The 16,515-nt window shown below is 30.9% G+C and overlaps 1 protein-coding gene across 1 annotated transcript in view; it reads right to left on the minus strand.

The window, feature by feature from the left end:
- The window catches only part of LOC129231084 (glutamate receptor ionotropic, kainate 2-like), a 102,272-nt gene that overhangs the window by 24,944 nt on the left and 60,813 nt on the right, over positions 1–16,515 (minus strand). Inside the window, exons 8-10 of the mRNA XM_054865330.1 lie at positions 4,138–4,242; positions 3,262–3,369; positions 2,190–2,393 (exon numbers count right to left, since the gene is read on the minus strand). Of these exons, the coding sequence (XP_054721305.1) occupies positions 2,190–2,393; positions 3,262–3,369; positions 4,138–4,242 (417 nt within the window). The remainder of the gene's footprint in view (positions 1–2,189; positions 2,394–3,261; positions 3,370–4,137; positions 4,243–16,515) is intronic.

Below are 16,515 nucleotides of genomic sequence, written 5' to 3' on the forward strand. Positions count from 1 at the left end.
TTTTTGCATGATCTTTGTTTCTGTTACGGATTGGCGGTTAGGTTAAGTAGATACAGAGATAGAGATTGAGTGGACAGAAAATGTTTTTGTTCGAATTAATACTTATAAAAATAAAAAAAATTGTTAATTACTGTTATTAGGTAGATATGCATAGATCGTATATATATATATATATATATATATATATATATATATATATATATATATATATATATATATATATATATAGATAGACAAATATAGAGGTCGATATAGTAGATGGACTGCAAGAAAGAGACATGCCCGTCATTTACAAAACTTCAACGGGGTGTCAATGCCCCTCCCCCACACACCATGACATTGAAAAAACAATGCTTTCACATAAAAGTGGGAGTGCTTTTTGTTATTTTTCGACAAAATTTGCATGAAGAGTACGCCGTTTGTGTCTCCCCTCCCCTAGAAAATATTTTATTCAAACTACTAATGATATAGATAGATGTAGATTTATTGATACCGCTACGAAATTTATTTAAGCAGCCGCCGAAGGCTGCATCATTGGCGTAAAAAGGTGAATGATAATATTGATACATAAAGAAAAACATTGATTAAAACCGACGCTAAATTGTCTAAGCAGACGCCGAAGGCAGCAAACCTGGCACAAAAAGACGAATGGCGTAAAAAGGTGGACCAGCAAGGTCGCCGAAGGCGGCTAGTTAAAAATAAATATGTTCAAAATAAAATCTGGGTGTGAAAATATTAAATAAATAAATATAAAAAAACGCCATAACGTACTAACTTGGAACGATTATATTTCCAAAAATAATAGGAGTGACACCGATTTTTTTTGTGCAAATGTTAGACAAACATGTTGGTTATCAACCTAATGTAGTATCAGATATCTGCTATGAGGGCGACAGTTGTAATTAGATTCTAAATATTTGTGTTTTTGTAAAATTTATGGAATAAAAGTTCAAATATCTTCTGGCGCCCTTATAGTGACACCGATTTTGATACATATTTTTGATATATGTAAGTGTGGCTAGAAAATGATCTAAAAATGTTGGTGTCATCATGAAGGCGCTTTGAGAAAATTGGCCTCGAATATAGAAAAAAATTCATTTTCGGTCATTTTTAAACGGAGTTTGTGGGCGTCGCCCTCGTAGTGTCACCGATTTGACAGCTGTAACAGTATCTAACAAGACCATATAGTAATATGGAATTTAAAAAACCATGTTATTATAAGAGCGCTTCAAGCAACAAGCACATTAAAATCTGCAAATTTGAAAAACCGGCAAAAATGTGCCACGCCCCCTAAACAAAAAGAATTGTTTTCTCAAAAACGGTGAGTCTGACAAAGCTCAAATTTCGGATTTACATTACATTTATGATAAGGAACAACATATGTGAAAATAAAAAAAAATTAAAAATGTCAACAATCACAAATGCTTTAAACTGCCTGATTCTTACAGACAATGGCTCTTAAAAAGCATGGTTTGTACATTTTCCTGTGGAATACTACCGAGCAATTGGAATCTTTGGATAATGTTGTTGAAGTTTAACAGAACAACGATGCTGAAGAAAAATACAAGGAGATGATATGAAGAACATATTCTCAAAATATTTATTTATTTATTTTTTTTTCCGTACGGAAAATGTGGACCAGAAAATATTGTATTATTTACGAACTGTTGCTAAACAAAATTGATGACCTCTACTTAAAACTGAATTGTGTTAAGCCGAAAACCGCTGATTTTTCAATAGAATGCAGAAAACAAATCAAATTTTAGAAAATAATTATTTTTCCTTTTTAATACTTAATCGATTTTCGATTTAATTTCTCATTCACGAGTAATTAATATCTATTATCACACTCACTATTTAAGCAAGTGGAGAAAATATTTTCAAATCATTTGGATACCGTCGCCTCAGAGTAACAGTAAAATATCTAATCCCATAAATAACACTACGATATCTTACTGTTGCTCTGAGGCGACGATATAGTGAACTATAGGTTATAGTGAACTTATTGCTGGATTCGATGACAGTTCACTATAGTGGGGTTTACCTTGCTTGTAACTCTTTTCACTCATTTTTGAATAGACATGTGAGACTGAAAGCATCGTTGCGTTAATATTGCGTGATAGTTAAAATATTAGCGCACTCCTATTATTTTAACTCAACTGCATTATTTCAAACACTGAAGAACTTACCCCTCGGATTAATTCTCCGATCATTCCATTCCATTCTCCTTTGTCATTTTTGAGCCCGTATGCTCTGTCTTCAACTTCTTTGATGATGTATTTGAAACCCAAATGTTTGGCTAAATGGTCGATGAGATCAATGCAAAAACCTTCGTACCTGGCATTTCCGGTAAGTTTTGCAGCGGAATCTTTTAACATAGCATAGGGGGAATTCTGGAAGGAGGTAAAAAAAAAAAATATTGCATCAATTTACATAGAGCGTTTTCGTTTCCGAAAATTCAAAATTTGTTAAATGTTGACATTAGCTAGTAATTATAAACATTCAGACCAAAAAATCGCAAAAGACTCTCTAATTTTGGTCTTTCAATATACAGTTGCAGACAAAAAAACTGCTTCACTTGCAAAAATTCAGGTTAAAGAATTCCTCGACGATTAAGATCGACTAAGAATGATAGTATCTTATAACTTACAAAATTTCATAGCCAAATAGATTTGACATTTTATTTAAAAAAATCCAGTTGAATATCACTTAAACTGAAAAAGATTTCGGCGACCTATAATGCATTAATAATTGAGCATGATCGGCGCATTTCCATTATTCTTGGAAAAACAACGAATCGTTTGGGTTCGTTCGCAAATTTGCAACATTTGCCTGCAATCGCTCAGTGTCATTGGTGATAAAAACAGATTGTTTATGAGTAATTCCATATGATTCGTTGCCTATTGAAATGCGGCTCATTAGGTAATTCTTTCGAAACACCCGATAAAATAAAAATTTCCGCTATATAAAGTTTTATAATCCAGCAATTAAAATGTTTATTTTAATGACGGAAATTTTCTAATTTTACTTTACTTACATTGTAGACTTTTTAAATAATGTCAAAAGTTTTCATTACAAATCGCTAGTGAGGAAATTTTTTTCTTTTTTTAAATTTCCAGCTTGTTTTTTTTTTTTAATTGTATTGTGGAATATGAAAAATATTTAAACATCCTGTAAACTATTTTTGATTCATAGTCAGTTGGATGTCATTTTCAATTTTAGAGTAAAAGTAAATAAAGTTATGGTTAAAAAATATGTTACCACATAAGTTGTTACGATGAGCGTTTTGTTTTGCAGTAAAAGGGTGTCGTATTCGTTTGACATGTTCTTTGTAATATTGATTCCTTTACCGGGTGCCCAGGCTCCAATCTAGATGGGGGAAGAAAAACAAAGAACTATTAGTATATCTGATTTTTTTTTTTTTTAATAGCGCATAATTTGGAAATCAAGTCTCAGACAATTTTCGATAAGTCGTTCTCTTTTTTTGCCACTTTTTTAAAAAAATATGCTCATTTAATAGACCTGAAACGCACTAAAGCATCTAGCTAAAGTAATGAATAATGCGTATTTTGCTTGTTTTTTCACATATGTACTACTTGAAAATTAGTATTAAATTGCAAATTAAGGAATATACTTTGTGTTTTAGATCTAACTTGTACAATTCTTCTTTGTAGTATATCATTTGGAAATAAATCAACTTGAATACTTATTTATTATTATGATTCAAATTTTCTCCAGGTTATCTATTTAGAAAAAATATTACCAATATCTCAAATTAGCTCACATCAATCGACAACCGCTTCAGTTGTGTTCTAATGTTTTGTATTCACTACAGAAAAACAAAATAGAAAGAGGAAAAAAAAACAAGCCTATATACCGAAGGAGGCATGTAGAGAAAAATTTAAAAACACCTTACGTTTTTTGCAGAACTATCATATAATATGCAGTAATTATTAATACATTTCAAAATAGTAAAATAAATAAGTTAAAATAACGGTGCAAAATTTTTCGTGATTTCGGTGTAAGCATTTCTTATAAAGTGAGTTTTACATGTAATTTTTACTATTTAGTCATTAGAGTTCGTGAACAATAGAAACAAATCAAGGAAAAAAAATAACTTTTTTTATTACATCTTACTTTTTCTAGTCCATCTTTTGTTAGGTATATTAAATCTAGGACGAATTCAGATCTAAATCCTTGTTCGTCAAATTTGACTTTCCCTGTGAGACCTTGGATACTACTCTAAAAATAAGAAATAAATTTTCATTAGATAATGCTTTTCAGCATTCTAATAAGTTATCGTTCATGAGTATTACTTTTGCATTTGTAACTACACATAGAATTTCCCAATGACGTTTTTTTCACAGAAAACTCTTGAAATATTGTCCTTAAATGAAGTACTTACTTCTTCCTCGTCGCAATTTTAATTAAATATTTAAGGTCAAAAAACCAGTCAGAATTTATTTAAAAAAAAGCAAGTTTTCAATTTTTAAAACAAAATAGTAATTTTAAAACACGGAAGTTTCTCACAACTTTAAATTAATTTGACTTATTCTGAATAATCTGAAATTCTATCGAAGAAATGTGTTTAAACGGGATGCTTGAATCAAGAATACTTACTTTGCAAAATAAAAATTATAAGTTCGATTTAACGATACCTCATTGAATGATTTTCTCAATTTAATGATACATTTCACTGGTCCGGATTTGATTGTATCAAGTGTCTATAATCCTCAATTTAACGATATCCTTGATTTAACGATAAAATTTTCCAGTCCCTTGACAATCGTCAAATCGAGGTGTTACACCTTGTAAAAGCTTTTAACTTCACAATTAAATATTAAATGCACAAAAAATGACTAATTACATAAATAAATAAATAAATAATAATAAATAAAGTTGCTTATTTACTTACTTTTAGGCTTTGAGAAATATCAAAGAACAAGAGAAAACTAACTATTTAATATATTCCCACCAATGAGTACCGCAAAATCAAGTGAACATTTTATTACGTTCCTTACACAGGTAAAAAGCATTACCACTTAGTTTTTCATTAGATTGCCAAAAAATCATGTTTTCAACATCAATGGGCACCATTACAAAAAGATTAGCTCATGAAGAGATGGCGTATTTAGTATGATGATTTTTTTGTTTGCTTTACATTAAAAAAAAATATTATTAACGCATGTTTAAGAAAGATAATTTTACTTGCGTTAACGTTCGCAATAAGAAGTGCTTAGTTGTTTATTGACTTCTTGAGTAATTTAGATATCGTCACTTTAGTGATAAAAACTCAAATCCGGTATTTCTTTTTTTATTATTATTATCAGCAGTCACATGTTACACTGGTACCTATTTCTCACAAAAATATCGCATTAAATGCGTAATCTACAAATTGTACTTCCTTAATTACTTTATGCCTTAAATATATTATTTTACAGCACAATCTTCTGTCGGCATAAGAGATTATTATTTTGATTGACTGTCTACGATACTCCACGCGCTACAAGTTCTATTCGTTTCACTAGTTTTCGTAGTTAATTATTTATGAATAAAAATAACAAATAAAATTTATAGTCCCCGTTCAGTTCAAGTCGAAATCTTATAAATCCTTAACGTATAATTGATCGGATCTACTCATACTGATACGTTAATTCATCAGCTTTAATCTCAATTTTTCTTTACTTTTAACAAAATATATATCTTTACTATTTTACAAAATACAGCTTGTAAGTAGTGAAAAGTAGGGGAATGACGCTACATTTAAGGGAAAACATGAGCAGCTATTCAACTTTACACAAAAAATCAATGCTATTTTAATAAAATATAACTTCAAAGCATAAGGAACAGTTCACAACCAACTAGTTTGCATACAAGTTTTAGGAAACTGTTTTATCGCTTAGTTAATTACACCATTGAAGAAGGGTAATGCCGCTTGTGGTAGGGTAATTGCGCTCGAAATTTGGATAACGCATTTAAGTTTGACAAAAGTCACACACGTAATGTGTCTATGCTATTTACACTACTATGTATGTCGATGACCACTGCATAAGAAATAAGCACTTCCTAAATATTGTGATAGCAAAACCACCTTAAATGATCTATCCCGAGTTATTCCATATTCCGTCTAATTTGAAGCAAATTATCTGAGTGATCATCATCATCATTACACTGATCTGTGTTTCCTTTGAGCTGGTATCATATAATCGTCAGCTCGCGCTATTACCCTTCATCGCTATGTTGGACCGTAATATATTATAGTTGGGGTAACAAGGCACTCCAATAATAAATAAAAGCAACATATACAGCTAAATGAACAATTTCTATAGATGTAATGAGTATATAAATAATTGTAAATAGTAGTACTCTTATATGCAAGTAAGATGTAGAAATGTATTACAAAACAATTTAAAACTAATAACGTGAGTGCACAAAAAGTTTCCTTCCAACAATGACTATACCTTTACTGGATACTTTCAATGATGTTTACTATATGGGGGGTTCCGATTACAGGTTTTCGATGAAACTCTGTTTAGAGATATTCGAGTGAGTGGGATTGCTCGCTGAGCGTCATTAGCCTACTTTCCCCTACCATAAACAACGTGGTAAACATGTCATTCTATAGCTTCATTTCCAATGTTTTACTGTATTTTTTCTCATGACGTGTCTTTACCGCTACGTAGGGTACAACTTTTATTTAATAATTTATTGGTTGTTGTTTTAAGAGAAACAAACATATTTTTGACAACAAAGCTTAAGATAAAATTAATCAAGAGTTTTCTGTTTCCAATCAGTTCCCAGTAAGCTAGTTCATAGCTTGTACATAAGCATGCAGGTTACGAGCGTCACAAAGCAAAAGCAAGGATTGCTCACACTACAGCTAATTGCATGCATGCTACAAAAATCTAAAGAAATATTTGGAAAGCATGTGAATTGGTAACTAGCGTAGTTGCAATAGAACAAAGTGGAATTTTTATGGAAATTGGAACGCTTTAGGCGCTCACGTATTTGTGTTATAGAAGTGCTCAACATCCAGCGAGATAGTACAAAAAAAGGTTAAATTTAAAATTTTGTCTTTGCTTTTTTTCTAAATCATTAAAATTTTAATGATCTTGTATTTTCGGTTAATGTATAACGCTTGTTTCACAGAAGCACTTTTTGGGCTCGATGTATTAAAAGCCATTTGAAAAAAAGTTTGTTTTTTGGAAAATCGTAATTCTGATTCGTTTGGACGCTAAATGTTATTTTGAAGCATATTTTGAATCTTTCCTTCTGAAAAAAAGTATCTCACTTTGGCCGACTGGACTTAGATCGGCTCAATCAAGAGTGTTCATAAATGAAATTTAACTATTACTCTCTTTCTCTCTCTATCTCTCTTTTTGACTACACAAAAATCAATCCGGCAAAAATCCTAAAAATAGTAATTTAAAGTATGCAGTGTTTCAAAAACTTATCTTGGGACATCTGAATGCCTTAAATGCCATTCTTTTCCCCAAACAAAAAATTTGCACTTGCAGTTTAAAAAAATAATATGTTTGATAATTTAAAACAAAAATATTTGTTAAAAGACAAAAAAAAAAAAAAAGGTTATTAAAATCACAAAACTCAAAGCGGTTAAAAATCTTTTTTTTTTTTTTTTTTTTTGTGAAAGGACAACAATTAAAAAAAAAAAAAAACTGCTTCGGAGTTGGAGTGTATAAGGTGATCACAGTAATTTGAAGTGATTGATAGATTCCTGAGCAAAATACTCGTGTTGTGATTTTCCAGGAAACTATTCATTATGATATAGAAACCTCAGAAAGTCACAGAAATTATAGAAGTAAACTAAATTTATCAATGTATATTACAGAATAAATATATTTTCATAGCATTAAATAACCAGTTTTTTTAATATATGTATTATATTAAGTGATAACTTTTAAATGGGGGTAGAATTTACTATTTACATTTGCGCAATTGAAATTGAAAAGGTACTGTGAGCAAACCGATAATAAGGTAGGTGCAAATTAGTCTTTTTGTGTATCATAAATACTGAGTGATCATAGTTAAACGACCCCACTTTAAAATTGTCTATCGGAGAAAGTATTGCTCAGAAATTTCCAAAATTTTGTGTATAACTTAATGAAGGGATAGGAATTTGAGCGAATAAAAAAAATATTCTTAGCTTCGCCAGCAAAAGGATTTTTTATGAAATACATTAATTCCCAACCATTGAGAAGATATAAAAGGTAGAAAGAGTGAAGATTTTAAATCTTGAAGCAAAGATCTCAAGTCACGTGATATAGTTTAAAGTAAAGTATTGGAAGAAATTAGGTTTCTTTCACTAGTTTCACGCAAAACGTGTCTCCTACTCGTCGTAGTTGAACCGTGTGACTTGGGATTTCTGTGTCAACGTTTCCTTAGAAAATGGTCGGACTGGCTACCTCCAGTCACTAATTCCTCCCTAAGTCAAACAACGATCCATGGTAAATGTATAATGAAAGTGAACTCATAAAAATGCGCCCTCTGGTGGTCAAAGTTTGAACTTTTTTTTATTAACTCACACTAATTCCTATCCCTTCATTATGCGGTACATAAAATTTCGTTCATTTCTGAGCAATAGTTTTGCCGCTACTCGTTTAACTATGGACGTATTTATATAACTTAATGTTTCCATACCGCGTAATTTCAAAAATTTTTTTTTTGAAATATAAAAATGTGTTTGAGTGACCAATTTCGATTAACATTCTTGTACAGCGAAAAAACGTTTGGTATTTAGTTTCGTCTTTCAAAAAGTTTTGTTCACTATATCAAATTTATAAGGGCATATGTTATAGAAAAACTAAAACACTACGGCCAAAATGAGAAAATGGAAATTTTATGTTAATCATTGGGAGGCAAGTTTTTTTAGACATTATATCTAACTCGCGAGCTTGTTCTAGAACAGAAGTGTTCCTACGCTTCTCTCTCTTTATTAAACCACCCTTTTTTCAAATGGCCGATAGTGTCTTCAAAGTTAAGTTAAAATCTAGTTAATATTTCGTCGTAGGTAATCCTTAAATCCAAAATTCATTCATTTGCTTATATCTATCTTCGAGCACAACATTTTGAAAGGGATTTTTAAGAGCAGTGTTTTATTTGTAATGGTAAAAGGATAACTCCACATTACCGGATTTTAAATATTTTAAGCTCTATATCAGGCTTTTAAATTCGTTTAGCTTTTGCTTGCCTAAAAATTACAACACGCTGCTATATTTTTGTAACTAATATCAGACATCTAAAATTCAAGTAGTGAAAGATTTTGTTTATTGTTCAGTCACCGCAAATTACATGTTAGAAACATTAAAAAATAAATAAATAAATAAATAAACATGAATTGCTTCAACAGCCATTCATTATATTTAAATTTTTGCTTCTTTCGTGGTTTTAATAAACGTACTTAAGGCTAACACTGAAAATTAGTAAGAGTTTATGGATGTTTGCCTTCTTTCTCTTTATTGTTGATGATGTATCCTATTTTCAGCCAGGCATTTCGCAAATTAAAAATGCTAAGTTCAGCTTGGTAATTTAGAAAATTAAAATCTAAATGTTTTGATATTATAAAGCGGTACGAATGTTAGTTTCAGTTTACTAGTGACGAGGCTTAACAATTGCAAATGAATTATAATTATACGCAGTTCCCTATTGATAATACCTATGATATTACCTTTTATATTAGAAATAAAAAATTAAATGATACACCTTTCATTTTTAACCCCATTATTTAGTCTCAGATGTTATAAAAACGGTTTCTTAGATTAACAGTTATATTAACGGTTCATTATTTTGTATTAAATGAAATGACCGTTAACTGAATAGGTCCATAAAAAATGCGCCTTCAGTAGGACTATAATTTGCTTTTTAAGCAAAATAATTTATTCGTAAGAACTGAGGTTTAGAAGTTAAAATCATTTTTCATAGGGTATTGCAATGCGCATCTAGATGAAGTATACCTACCTTTGTAGAGCTTGTTTTCACTGCAAAAATTAAGATCCTGAACAAAAGAGACAAACTCATTAAATTTTCTCTTTTGTTTTGTGTACTATGCTCAATCATTATTTCTGAAAAAATATGCATGCAAGTATGCAATTTCGCCCATTACGGCCGTGGCGGCCTAATCGGTAAGACGTTGGATTGAATCCAGTTATTGGACTGAATCCAGTTACGGGTTTGAATCGTGACTGATTTACGTTAAATCTGTTTTAGTCAAAACGGCCAGCAAAATCCCATTCCAAATCAATGCATCTGGTGGCGGAAGGTCATAAAGATATGCCTCTGGGGGTGCTGGATCAGGGGTAGCTCTGCTACGTATTTTAATCAAGCTGCAGAAATGTTCTCAAGGCCTATCCAACCAGGTAAACTACGGGAAGTGTAGTTGCGAGGGACACTGGAATGTAATATAGTGATTACCCTGAATAGACCAACTAGGCCATGGCCGAGGGTCCCCAAATCTCGAAAATTGTTTTTGCTAATGGCCAAAATTGTAAGGTTTGCCTACAGGGGAGCCCCGAAAAAGTGTTTGGCCTAGGGTCTCCCGATAACTTAATCGGGCCTTGCCTTTTGTCATGTAAAATTATGGGTTTGAAAAGTGTCGAAGTTACTTATGTCATCAAGGCAGAATTAGGATACATACTGTGGAATTCCTAACAAGATTACGACAAGGATTCGAGAACCATAGCAGGGGAATGTGGGACAAAGTGAAATATCGATGCAAAATGAACTTGTGAAGTGTTTACTCTGTCTTTAGCCTATCTGGTAATATTTTAGCTATGTAGTAACACATGTAGTCCACTCCAGACAGGAAAAAGTTACTTCAGAAGATCAAAGCATATGATAACAAGAAAATTTCAAAAATTGATACTCATAATGTAATATTTTGCTGTAAGACAAAAATTATTTTTGCCATTATGAAATGATTAAGATCTTGTTTTTAGCATTTTAAATATTCATTTTCAGGCCCACTAATATTCAGTGCAATATTTATTTATTTAATATTTAGCTTTTTTTATATTTTTAATGTTTTGTACAATAACTCACTTTTTTGTTCATTCATTCACTTAATTTCTCATTCATTCACTATTTCATTCCCTCAATTTTTTTTCTGGTATATTAATCAATTTATTTATTTATTCGTTTATTGTTTCGTTTATTAATTCTTTTTTCTAATTTACGCTTTCATCTTATTAAAATATTTTCAATGATCAAATTGAAAATATTTCATTAGAAAAAATATTTTATTTTTCTCTTTGACCCTCGAAAAAAAGATGGAAATTTTGAACTTCCACTCTGTTTTAAAGGCACCAACCCTCGTACAACTTAAATGCAAAATTACTTTTCTTATAGGTAGAAAGTCGTTAACACATGAAATTTTTATCTCAACATCTCGGCATTGGATTCATGACATGCGTATGGCGAATATGTTTTCCAGTACACAAGAAGCATTTTTTTAGTCTATTCTGTCAAAAAAAAAAAAAAAAAGAAAAGAAAAAAAGAAGAAAAAGAAGCGTTAGAGATTTGGAAAAAAATAGTCTTAATCCAAAAGTAAGACTAAAAAATAAAGTAAGGTAATTCGATAAATATTCATGGTTGAAATTTGAAAGTAGAGTTATGAGATTGGGGAAATATGTGTCTTTCGGTCTGTCTGATAAAATATTCCGTTTCTAACAAAATTTTTGTGCCCGGACAGCTCATTCCCACGATTCATTTCTTACTTTGAACAATTTTTGCTCAATTTTGTACAGTTCAACAACAAGAATGAGGATCTACGGCAGAAATTTGAAGCATATAAGAATCTTGCTTGAAAAGTGGATCTGTTTCAACTACCTTCATTGAAAAGAGCTTTTGGCGTAGAACATGTACGAAAAATATATATTATTGAGTTTTTTTTTTTAATCCACTGAAAAATTTTAATTATTTGTCATTCTAGCCTACGGTATAAATTCAAACCTTTTTATCTGAAAAACCTATTAGTTTTTATGACAGAAAAATCAAAAAAATATCCGAGGCAGTAAAAATATTTTTAATTTTTCGTCTCGAGAATCAAGGGGGAAAAAAATTAAAACTGAAATTGACGAAAGCTAGAAATTGATTGATTGACTCTGACAGTTCGAAGTGTTTTACTTTTCGTGCATTAGAAAAAGCTGAAAACGATTCAGTTTTGACATAAATGACATTGCAATGTAAAAATTAAATTATCGTTGGGAATCATTATATTTGTTGTAATTGTTTTTGGAAAATATTAAAAAGTAAAATAATTTTCTTAACGATCAGTGGTTTTAATTCTGTTTGCTTGAAAAATATGCAGGTTTGTAAAATGTTGATTAAAAATCGCTCTTTCTTCATTTTATTATTTCCTTTCTTTTGCAAATGCGAACAGTTATGCGGAAGACGGATTCTCTTTTTGTCATTTAGTTGCATTGTTTACTTCTCTTACATTTTAACTATAACTGTAACAAACGGGAAAAAAATCCCATTAAAAAAAACATCAATGGTTTGAATTTAGTAGAACGTAATACCTCACAATTTGAGAAAATATTATTCCGGTACTCGTACGGAATCACTATAGAAATAATATCATTATAGTTGTCATATTTGAATAAACGTCGTAACTCATCCCTCAAACTATCTCCGCATAGTGGAATGATACCGATTTAGTTCTGGAACAGGGCCCTAAATTTGGTGTTGTTTGAATGTCAATTAATTGTTTTTTTTTTTTTTTTCACATTAAAGAGACATAATTTGGTTCGGAAAAATATTTTAGCTATTAAAAAGTTATATTTGAAAAATTTGGTGCCGAGACTAGAAAGAAAAGACTGTTATTAGTGTATTGACGCTGACATACGGGAAAGTAGACTTTTTTTTTTTTTTTTTACCTTAAAAATTCGGCTTAAATTTCGGTTGCGTCTTATATACACGAAGGTAAAAAATGACCACAAATGAGTTGTCCACTAAAATATCTATTGTTACTAAAAATATTTTTAATGAAAAATATTACGTAGAAAATTGTAGAAGTTACTTATGTGCCATCATTCATCACTTAGTAATAAAATAAACATGTATATATTTTCCTTTACATATATTTATCGCATTTAATTTACTGTAACGTCACCTGATTGTTTAAAATGTGTGCAAGCATTTACAAGAAATTTGACCGATTTCATTGCGAAATGTAAATTGGTACTTATATAGTGGTTTTGAAACTTGGTTTTATTTAAAATTTATGAAGAAGTGTGATATATGCTTGTTTATTAGATGAAATAGCTATTCACTCAATTCAATAAGTTTAACTAGTAGAAAAAGTTTTATGGTTTTCAGTGTTTTATAGAGTACAAATGTAGATTTTAAAATTCATTTATTACAAAGCATAAACTCAGCACATTTCATCTCTATAATTACTATCTCAGAATTGAGAAATAAGTAAAAGAAGAGATAAAAGTAAGGAATTCACTAAGAAAGCAAAGACTAGCATTTAAGGCATTTCTGTCTAGTAAACTGAAAGGATAAGGGAATTAATTGGGCGGATTGATTTTATTAGCACTCACATTGGCTGCAGTGACATTAGCGAGGCAGCTGCAGGAAGGAACTGCACGTCTACTAACATTACCACGAATGTTCGCCTGCAATGCGAATATAATAAAAAAACTGTAACTCTGGAACTCTGGTAAAAGTTGAACATTAAAATAATACATTGATATAAGATTTTTGGAAACTATATAAGCTGCAGTGTTCTCGCAAATGTCACTATATTGGCTGCAGTGACATTAGCGAGACATCCAGATACTAACTGCTCGTTCGCTAACATTACCACGAATGTTCCCCTGCAATGCGAATATAATTTATGAATGATAACTGTGAAACTCTGGTAAAAGTCGAACGTTGAAAAAGTGCATTGAAATCAGATTTTTGGAAGTTACGGTGACGTACAAAAATAGATAAGTAAAAAACTTTTCTCTGAAGAGTGTCCCAGACGCCTACAAGTATACAAAACACAAGGATATCTATATATACATGCATTAGAAAAAGGGACACAAAGCATGTTATGTGAAACTAGATTTGAGCAAAAGCTACATCACCCAAAACATTTTATTTCATACTAGAACACAAAATGTATTTTAGTTTTAATAACTCAAAAATTCCATCGATTTTTTATTTTTAGAAATAATTTGTCGACTATAACGGACAATTAAGGAATGAAAGGTATAGGTATTTTTCTTATATCAGTACTTGGTGTGTAGTTTCTAAAAGAAGAACCTAAAAAGTGCCGCAGACTATGAAAGGATCTTTTTTTTTTGCCGGGGAGGACAAGTATTTTAGGGAAAAAAAACTTATGTAATTAATTTAAAAGTTGATGATGAATAACGATCCAAGGAATACTATAACTAATATTTTATAGTTTTTTTTTCTTTTGCTTACGTACACTCCTATTTCAAGAACTATGTTTTAGAATTCCAATAAAAACCGTCGTTACTTATTTTAGCATATTTTTGAGGTCACTTTTTTAGAGAATTGATGAATAAAATCATTGTAGGGACATTTGAAAAGGAAACTCAGTATTCTTTCACTCCAATGCACGATTTTGAGAGTATATTTAAATTCATAACAGAATCTATCTGAAGTTGAAGTTGCTCATCGTAGTTGCTTTGTTCCAGCTACTTTACTAAACAGAAAATGTCTCGCTACGCGAGAATCAACCATTATAAAATGGAGGGAGTGAAGACTTTTATTCGTGAAGCGAAGAACCCAAGTCACGTGATAGATATTCGAGCAAAGCATTGGAAGAAATTAAGTTTCTTTTGCTAGTTTCACGCAAAAGTGTCTACCATTCGTCGTAGTTGAGTCTCGTGACTTGGGGGGTCTTTGTTTCAGTTTTTGTTAAGCCGATGATTGGACTTGTTCCCTCCATTTTTTTTAATTCCTACGCTAAGGAACTAATTTACGTAGCACAAATTTGCAATGAAAAAGACAAATGCATGTTTTTTAGTTACTAGAGTTACTTTTTAAAATGTAAAACATGAGTCTATAGCTTTCACTCCAATTCACTTTCGACTTTGTTTCCCACTTTCAACAGTTGGCACAAAGGTAAACTAAGATGAATTTTTCCGACGGATTTTTTGTTCTAGTATTGCTTGCAATCGAAATTTGAATAAGTGTTTTTAGTCTTGTTTCCTTCCGTTTGAATCAGACGCGCGTTCCCGCCGGCGTAACACAAATACAGTTTCACTTTACTTTTAGGCAAATTGTAGGTTCTAATTTTTAAAAGTGTACTTCAATTAAAGTAAAAATTTAAAGCGTGTGAGAATTTTTTCATCAAGATACGGAATTTCACTTTAAAATGAAATATAAGGACGAAATTGAATTAGAAAAAAAAAAAAAAAAAAGCTGTGAAGTGCGCACCTAGGTGATCCAAATGAAAGCCTAATTTCACGACGAGAAAAGAAATGCGAGCCAAAATGGTGGAAAATATAAAGCATTAAAAAAAATCGGCATCAGTAACCAAAAATGCGCCAAAAATTTATCAGCAGAAAGAGGAAGAAAATGTGAGAAAAGTGAAAAATGAAACGGAAAAAACCCTCCCTTCCTTTAAAAACCATAAAAATGAGTGAAAAAGATCCAAAATAAAAACGGACGCCATCAAAACAAAAAACATCTCTAAGCCTGAAAATTTAATTATAGGTGATCTAACTGACATAGAAAACTCAAATCCAGTTCATCTTACGTTGGAAAAAAGCAGACCCGAGGTAGGAGAATTAATGGCAAAGTACTGGTAGGGAGTAATTGAAGGTCTCATACCAGTAGTGGAGTATACTGGTAGGAGAACTAATAGCATGTGAGTAATTTTGCCTTCAAAGTAGATTTTATGTGAAAATTTCGCTTAAAATTGGAATAAAAATTAAAATAGTTTTTTTTTTCAAACTAATATTGTAGTAAAAATAACTATTTTTTCTTTGAACATCTTCGGCGCAATACGATTCGAATGACGCAAGTTTAATTCCCCTCCTTTTAAATTTAGTTCAAAAAAAAAAAAAAAAAAAAAGAGAGAGAGAATTGGAGGGAGAATATTTTGTTGTAGACGTATTAATATCACGATTTCTACCTCTTAATTTTTAAAAGACTTTGTTCTACTTGAGTTCATTAGCTGTTCTAAAAATTTACACATTTCCTTGTTATTGTGTTCAAATAAGGACATTATTAAGTTAAATGGTAAAAAACTCCGTTTTAACTAAAAATCACCAAAAAACCTCGGGCACATTGATGAAATTTTCTAAAAACGCCGACCTCCCTTCAAAATATGTGTTTAAGAAATCACATGTTTTCAGCAGAACTTGAAAGTTCAGCTGGAATAACGGAGTAATTACTAGGGAAAAAACACATTTGATAGTTAAAAAAAAAACAACTTACTAATTTAAAGGGTGTATTAAGAGCTAATTTTTATTATTTGAATTATTGAAGAGAAGTTTATGCCACTAAACTGGAAACAGTTAAATAACACTTAAAAAT

The sequence above is a fragment of the Uloborus diversus genome, chromosome 10 (assembly GCF_026930045.1).
Source record: "Uloborus diversus isolate 005 chromosome 10, Udiv.v.3.1, whole genome shotgun sequence".
NCBI classification, from domain to species: Eukaryota; Metazoa; Arthropoda; class Arachnida; order Araneae; family Uloboridae; genus Uloborus; species Uloborus diversus.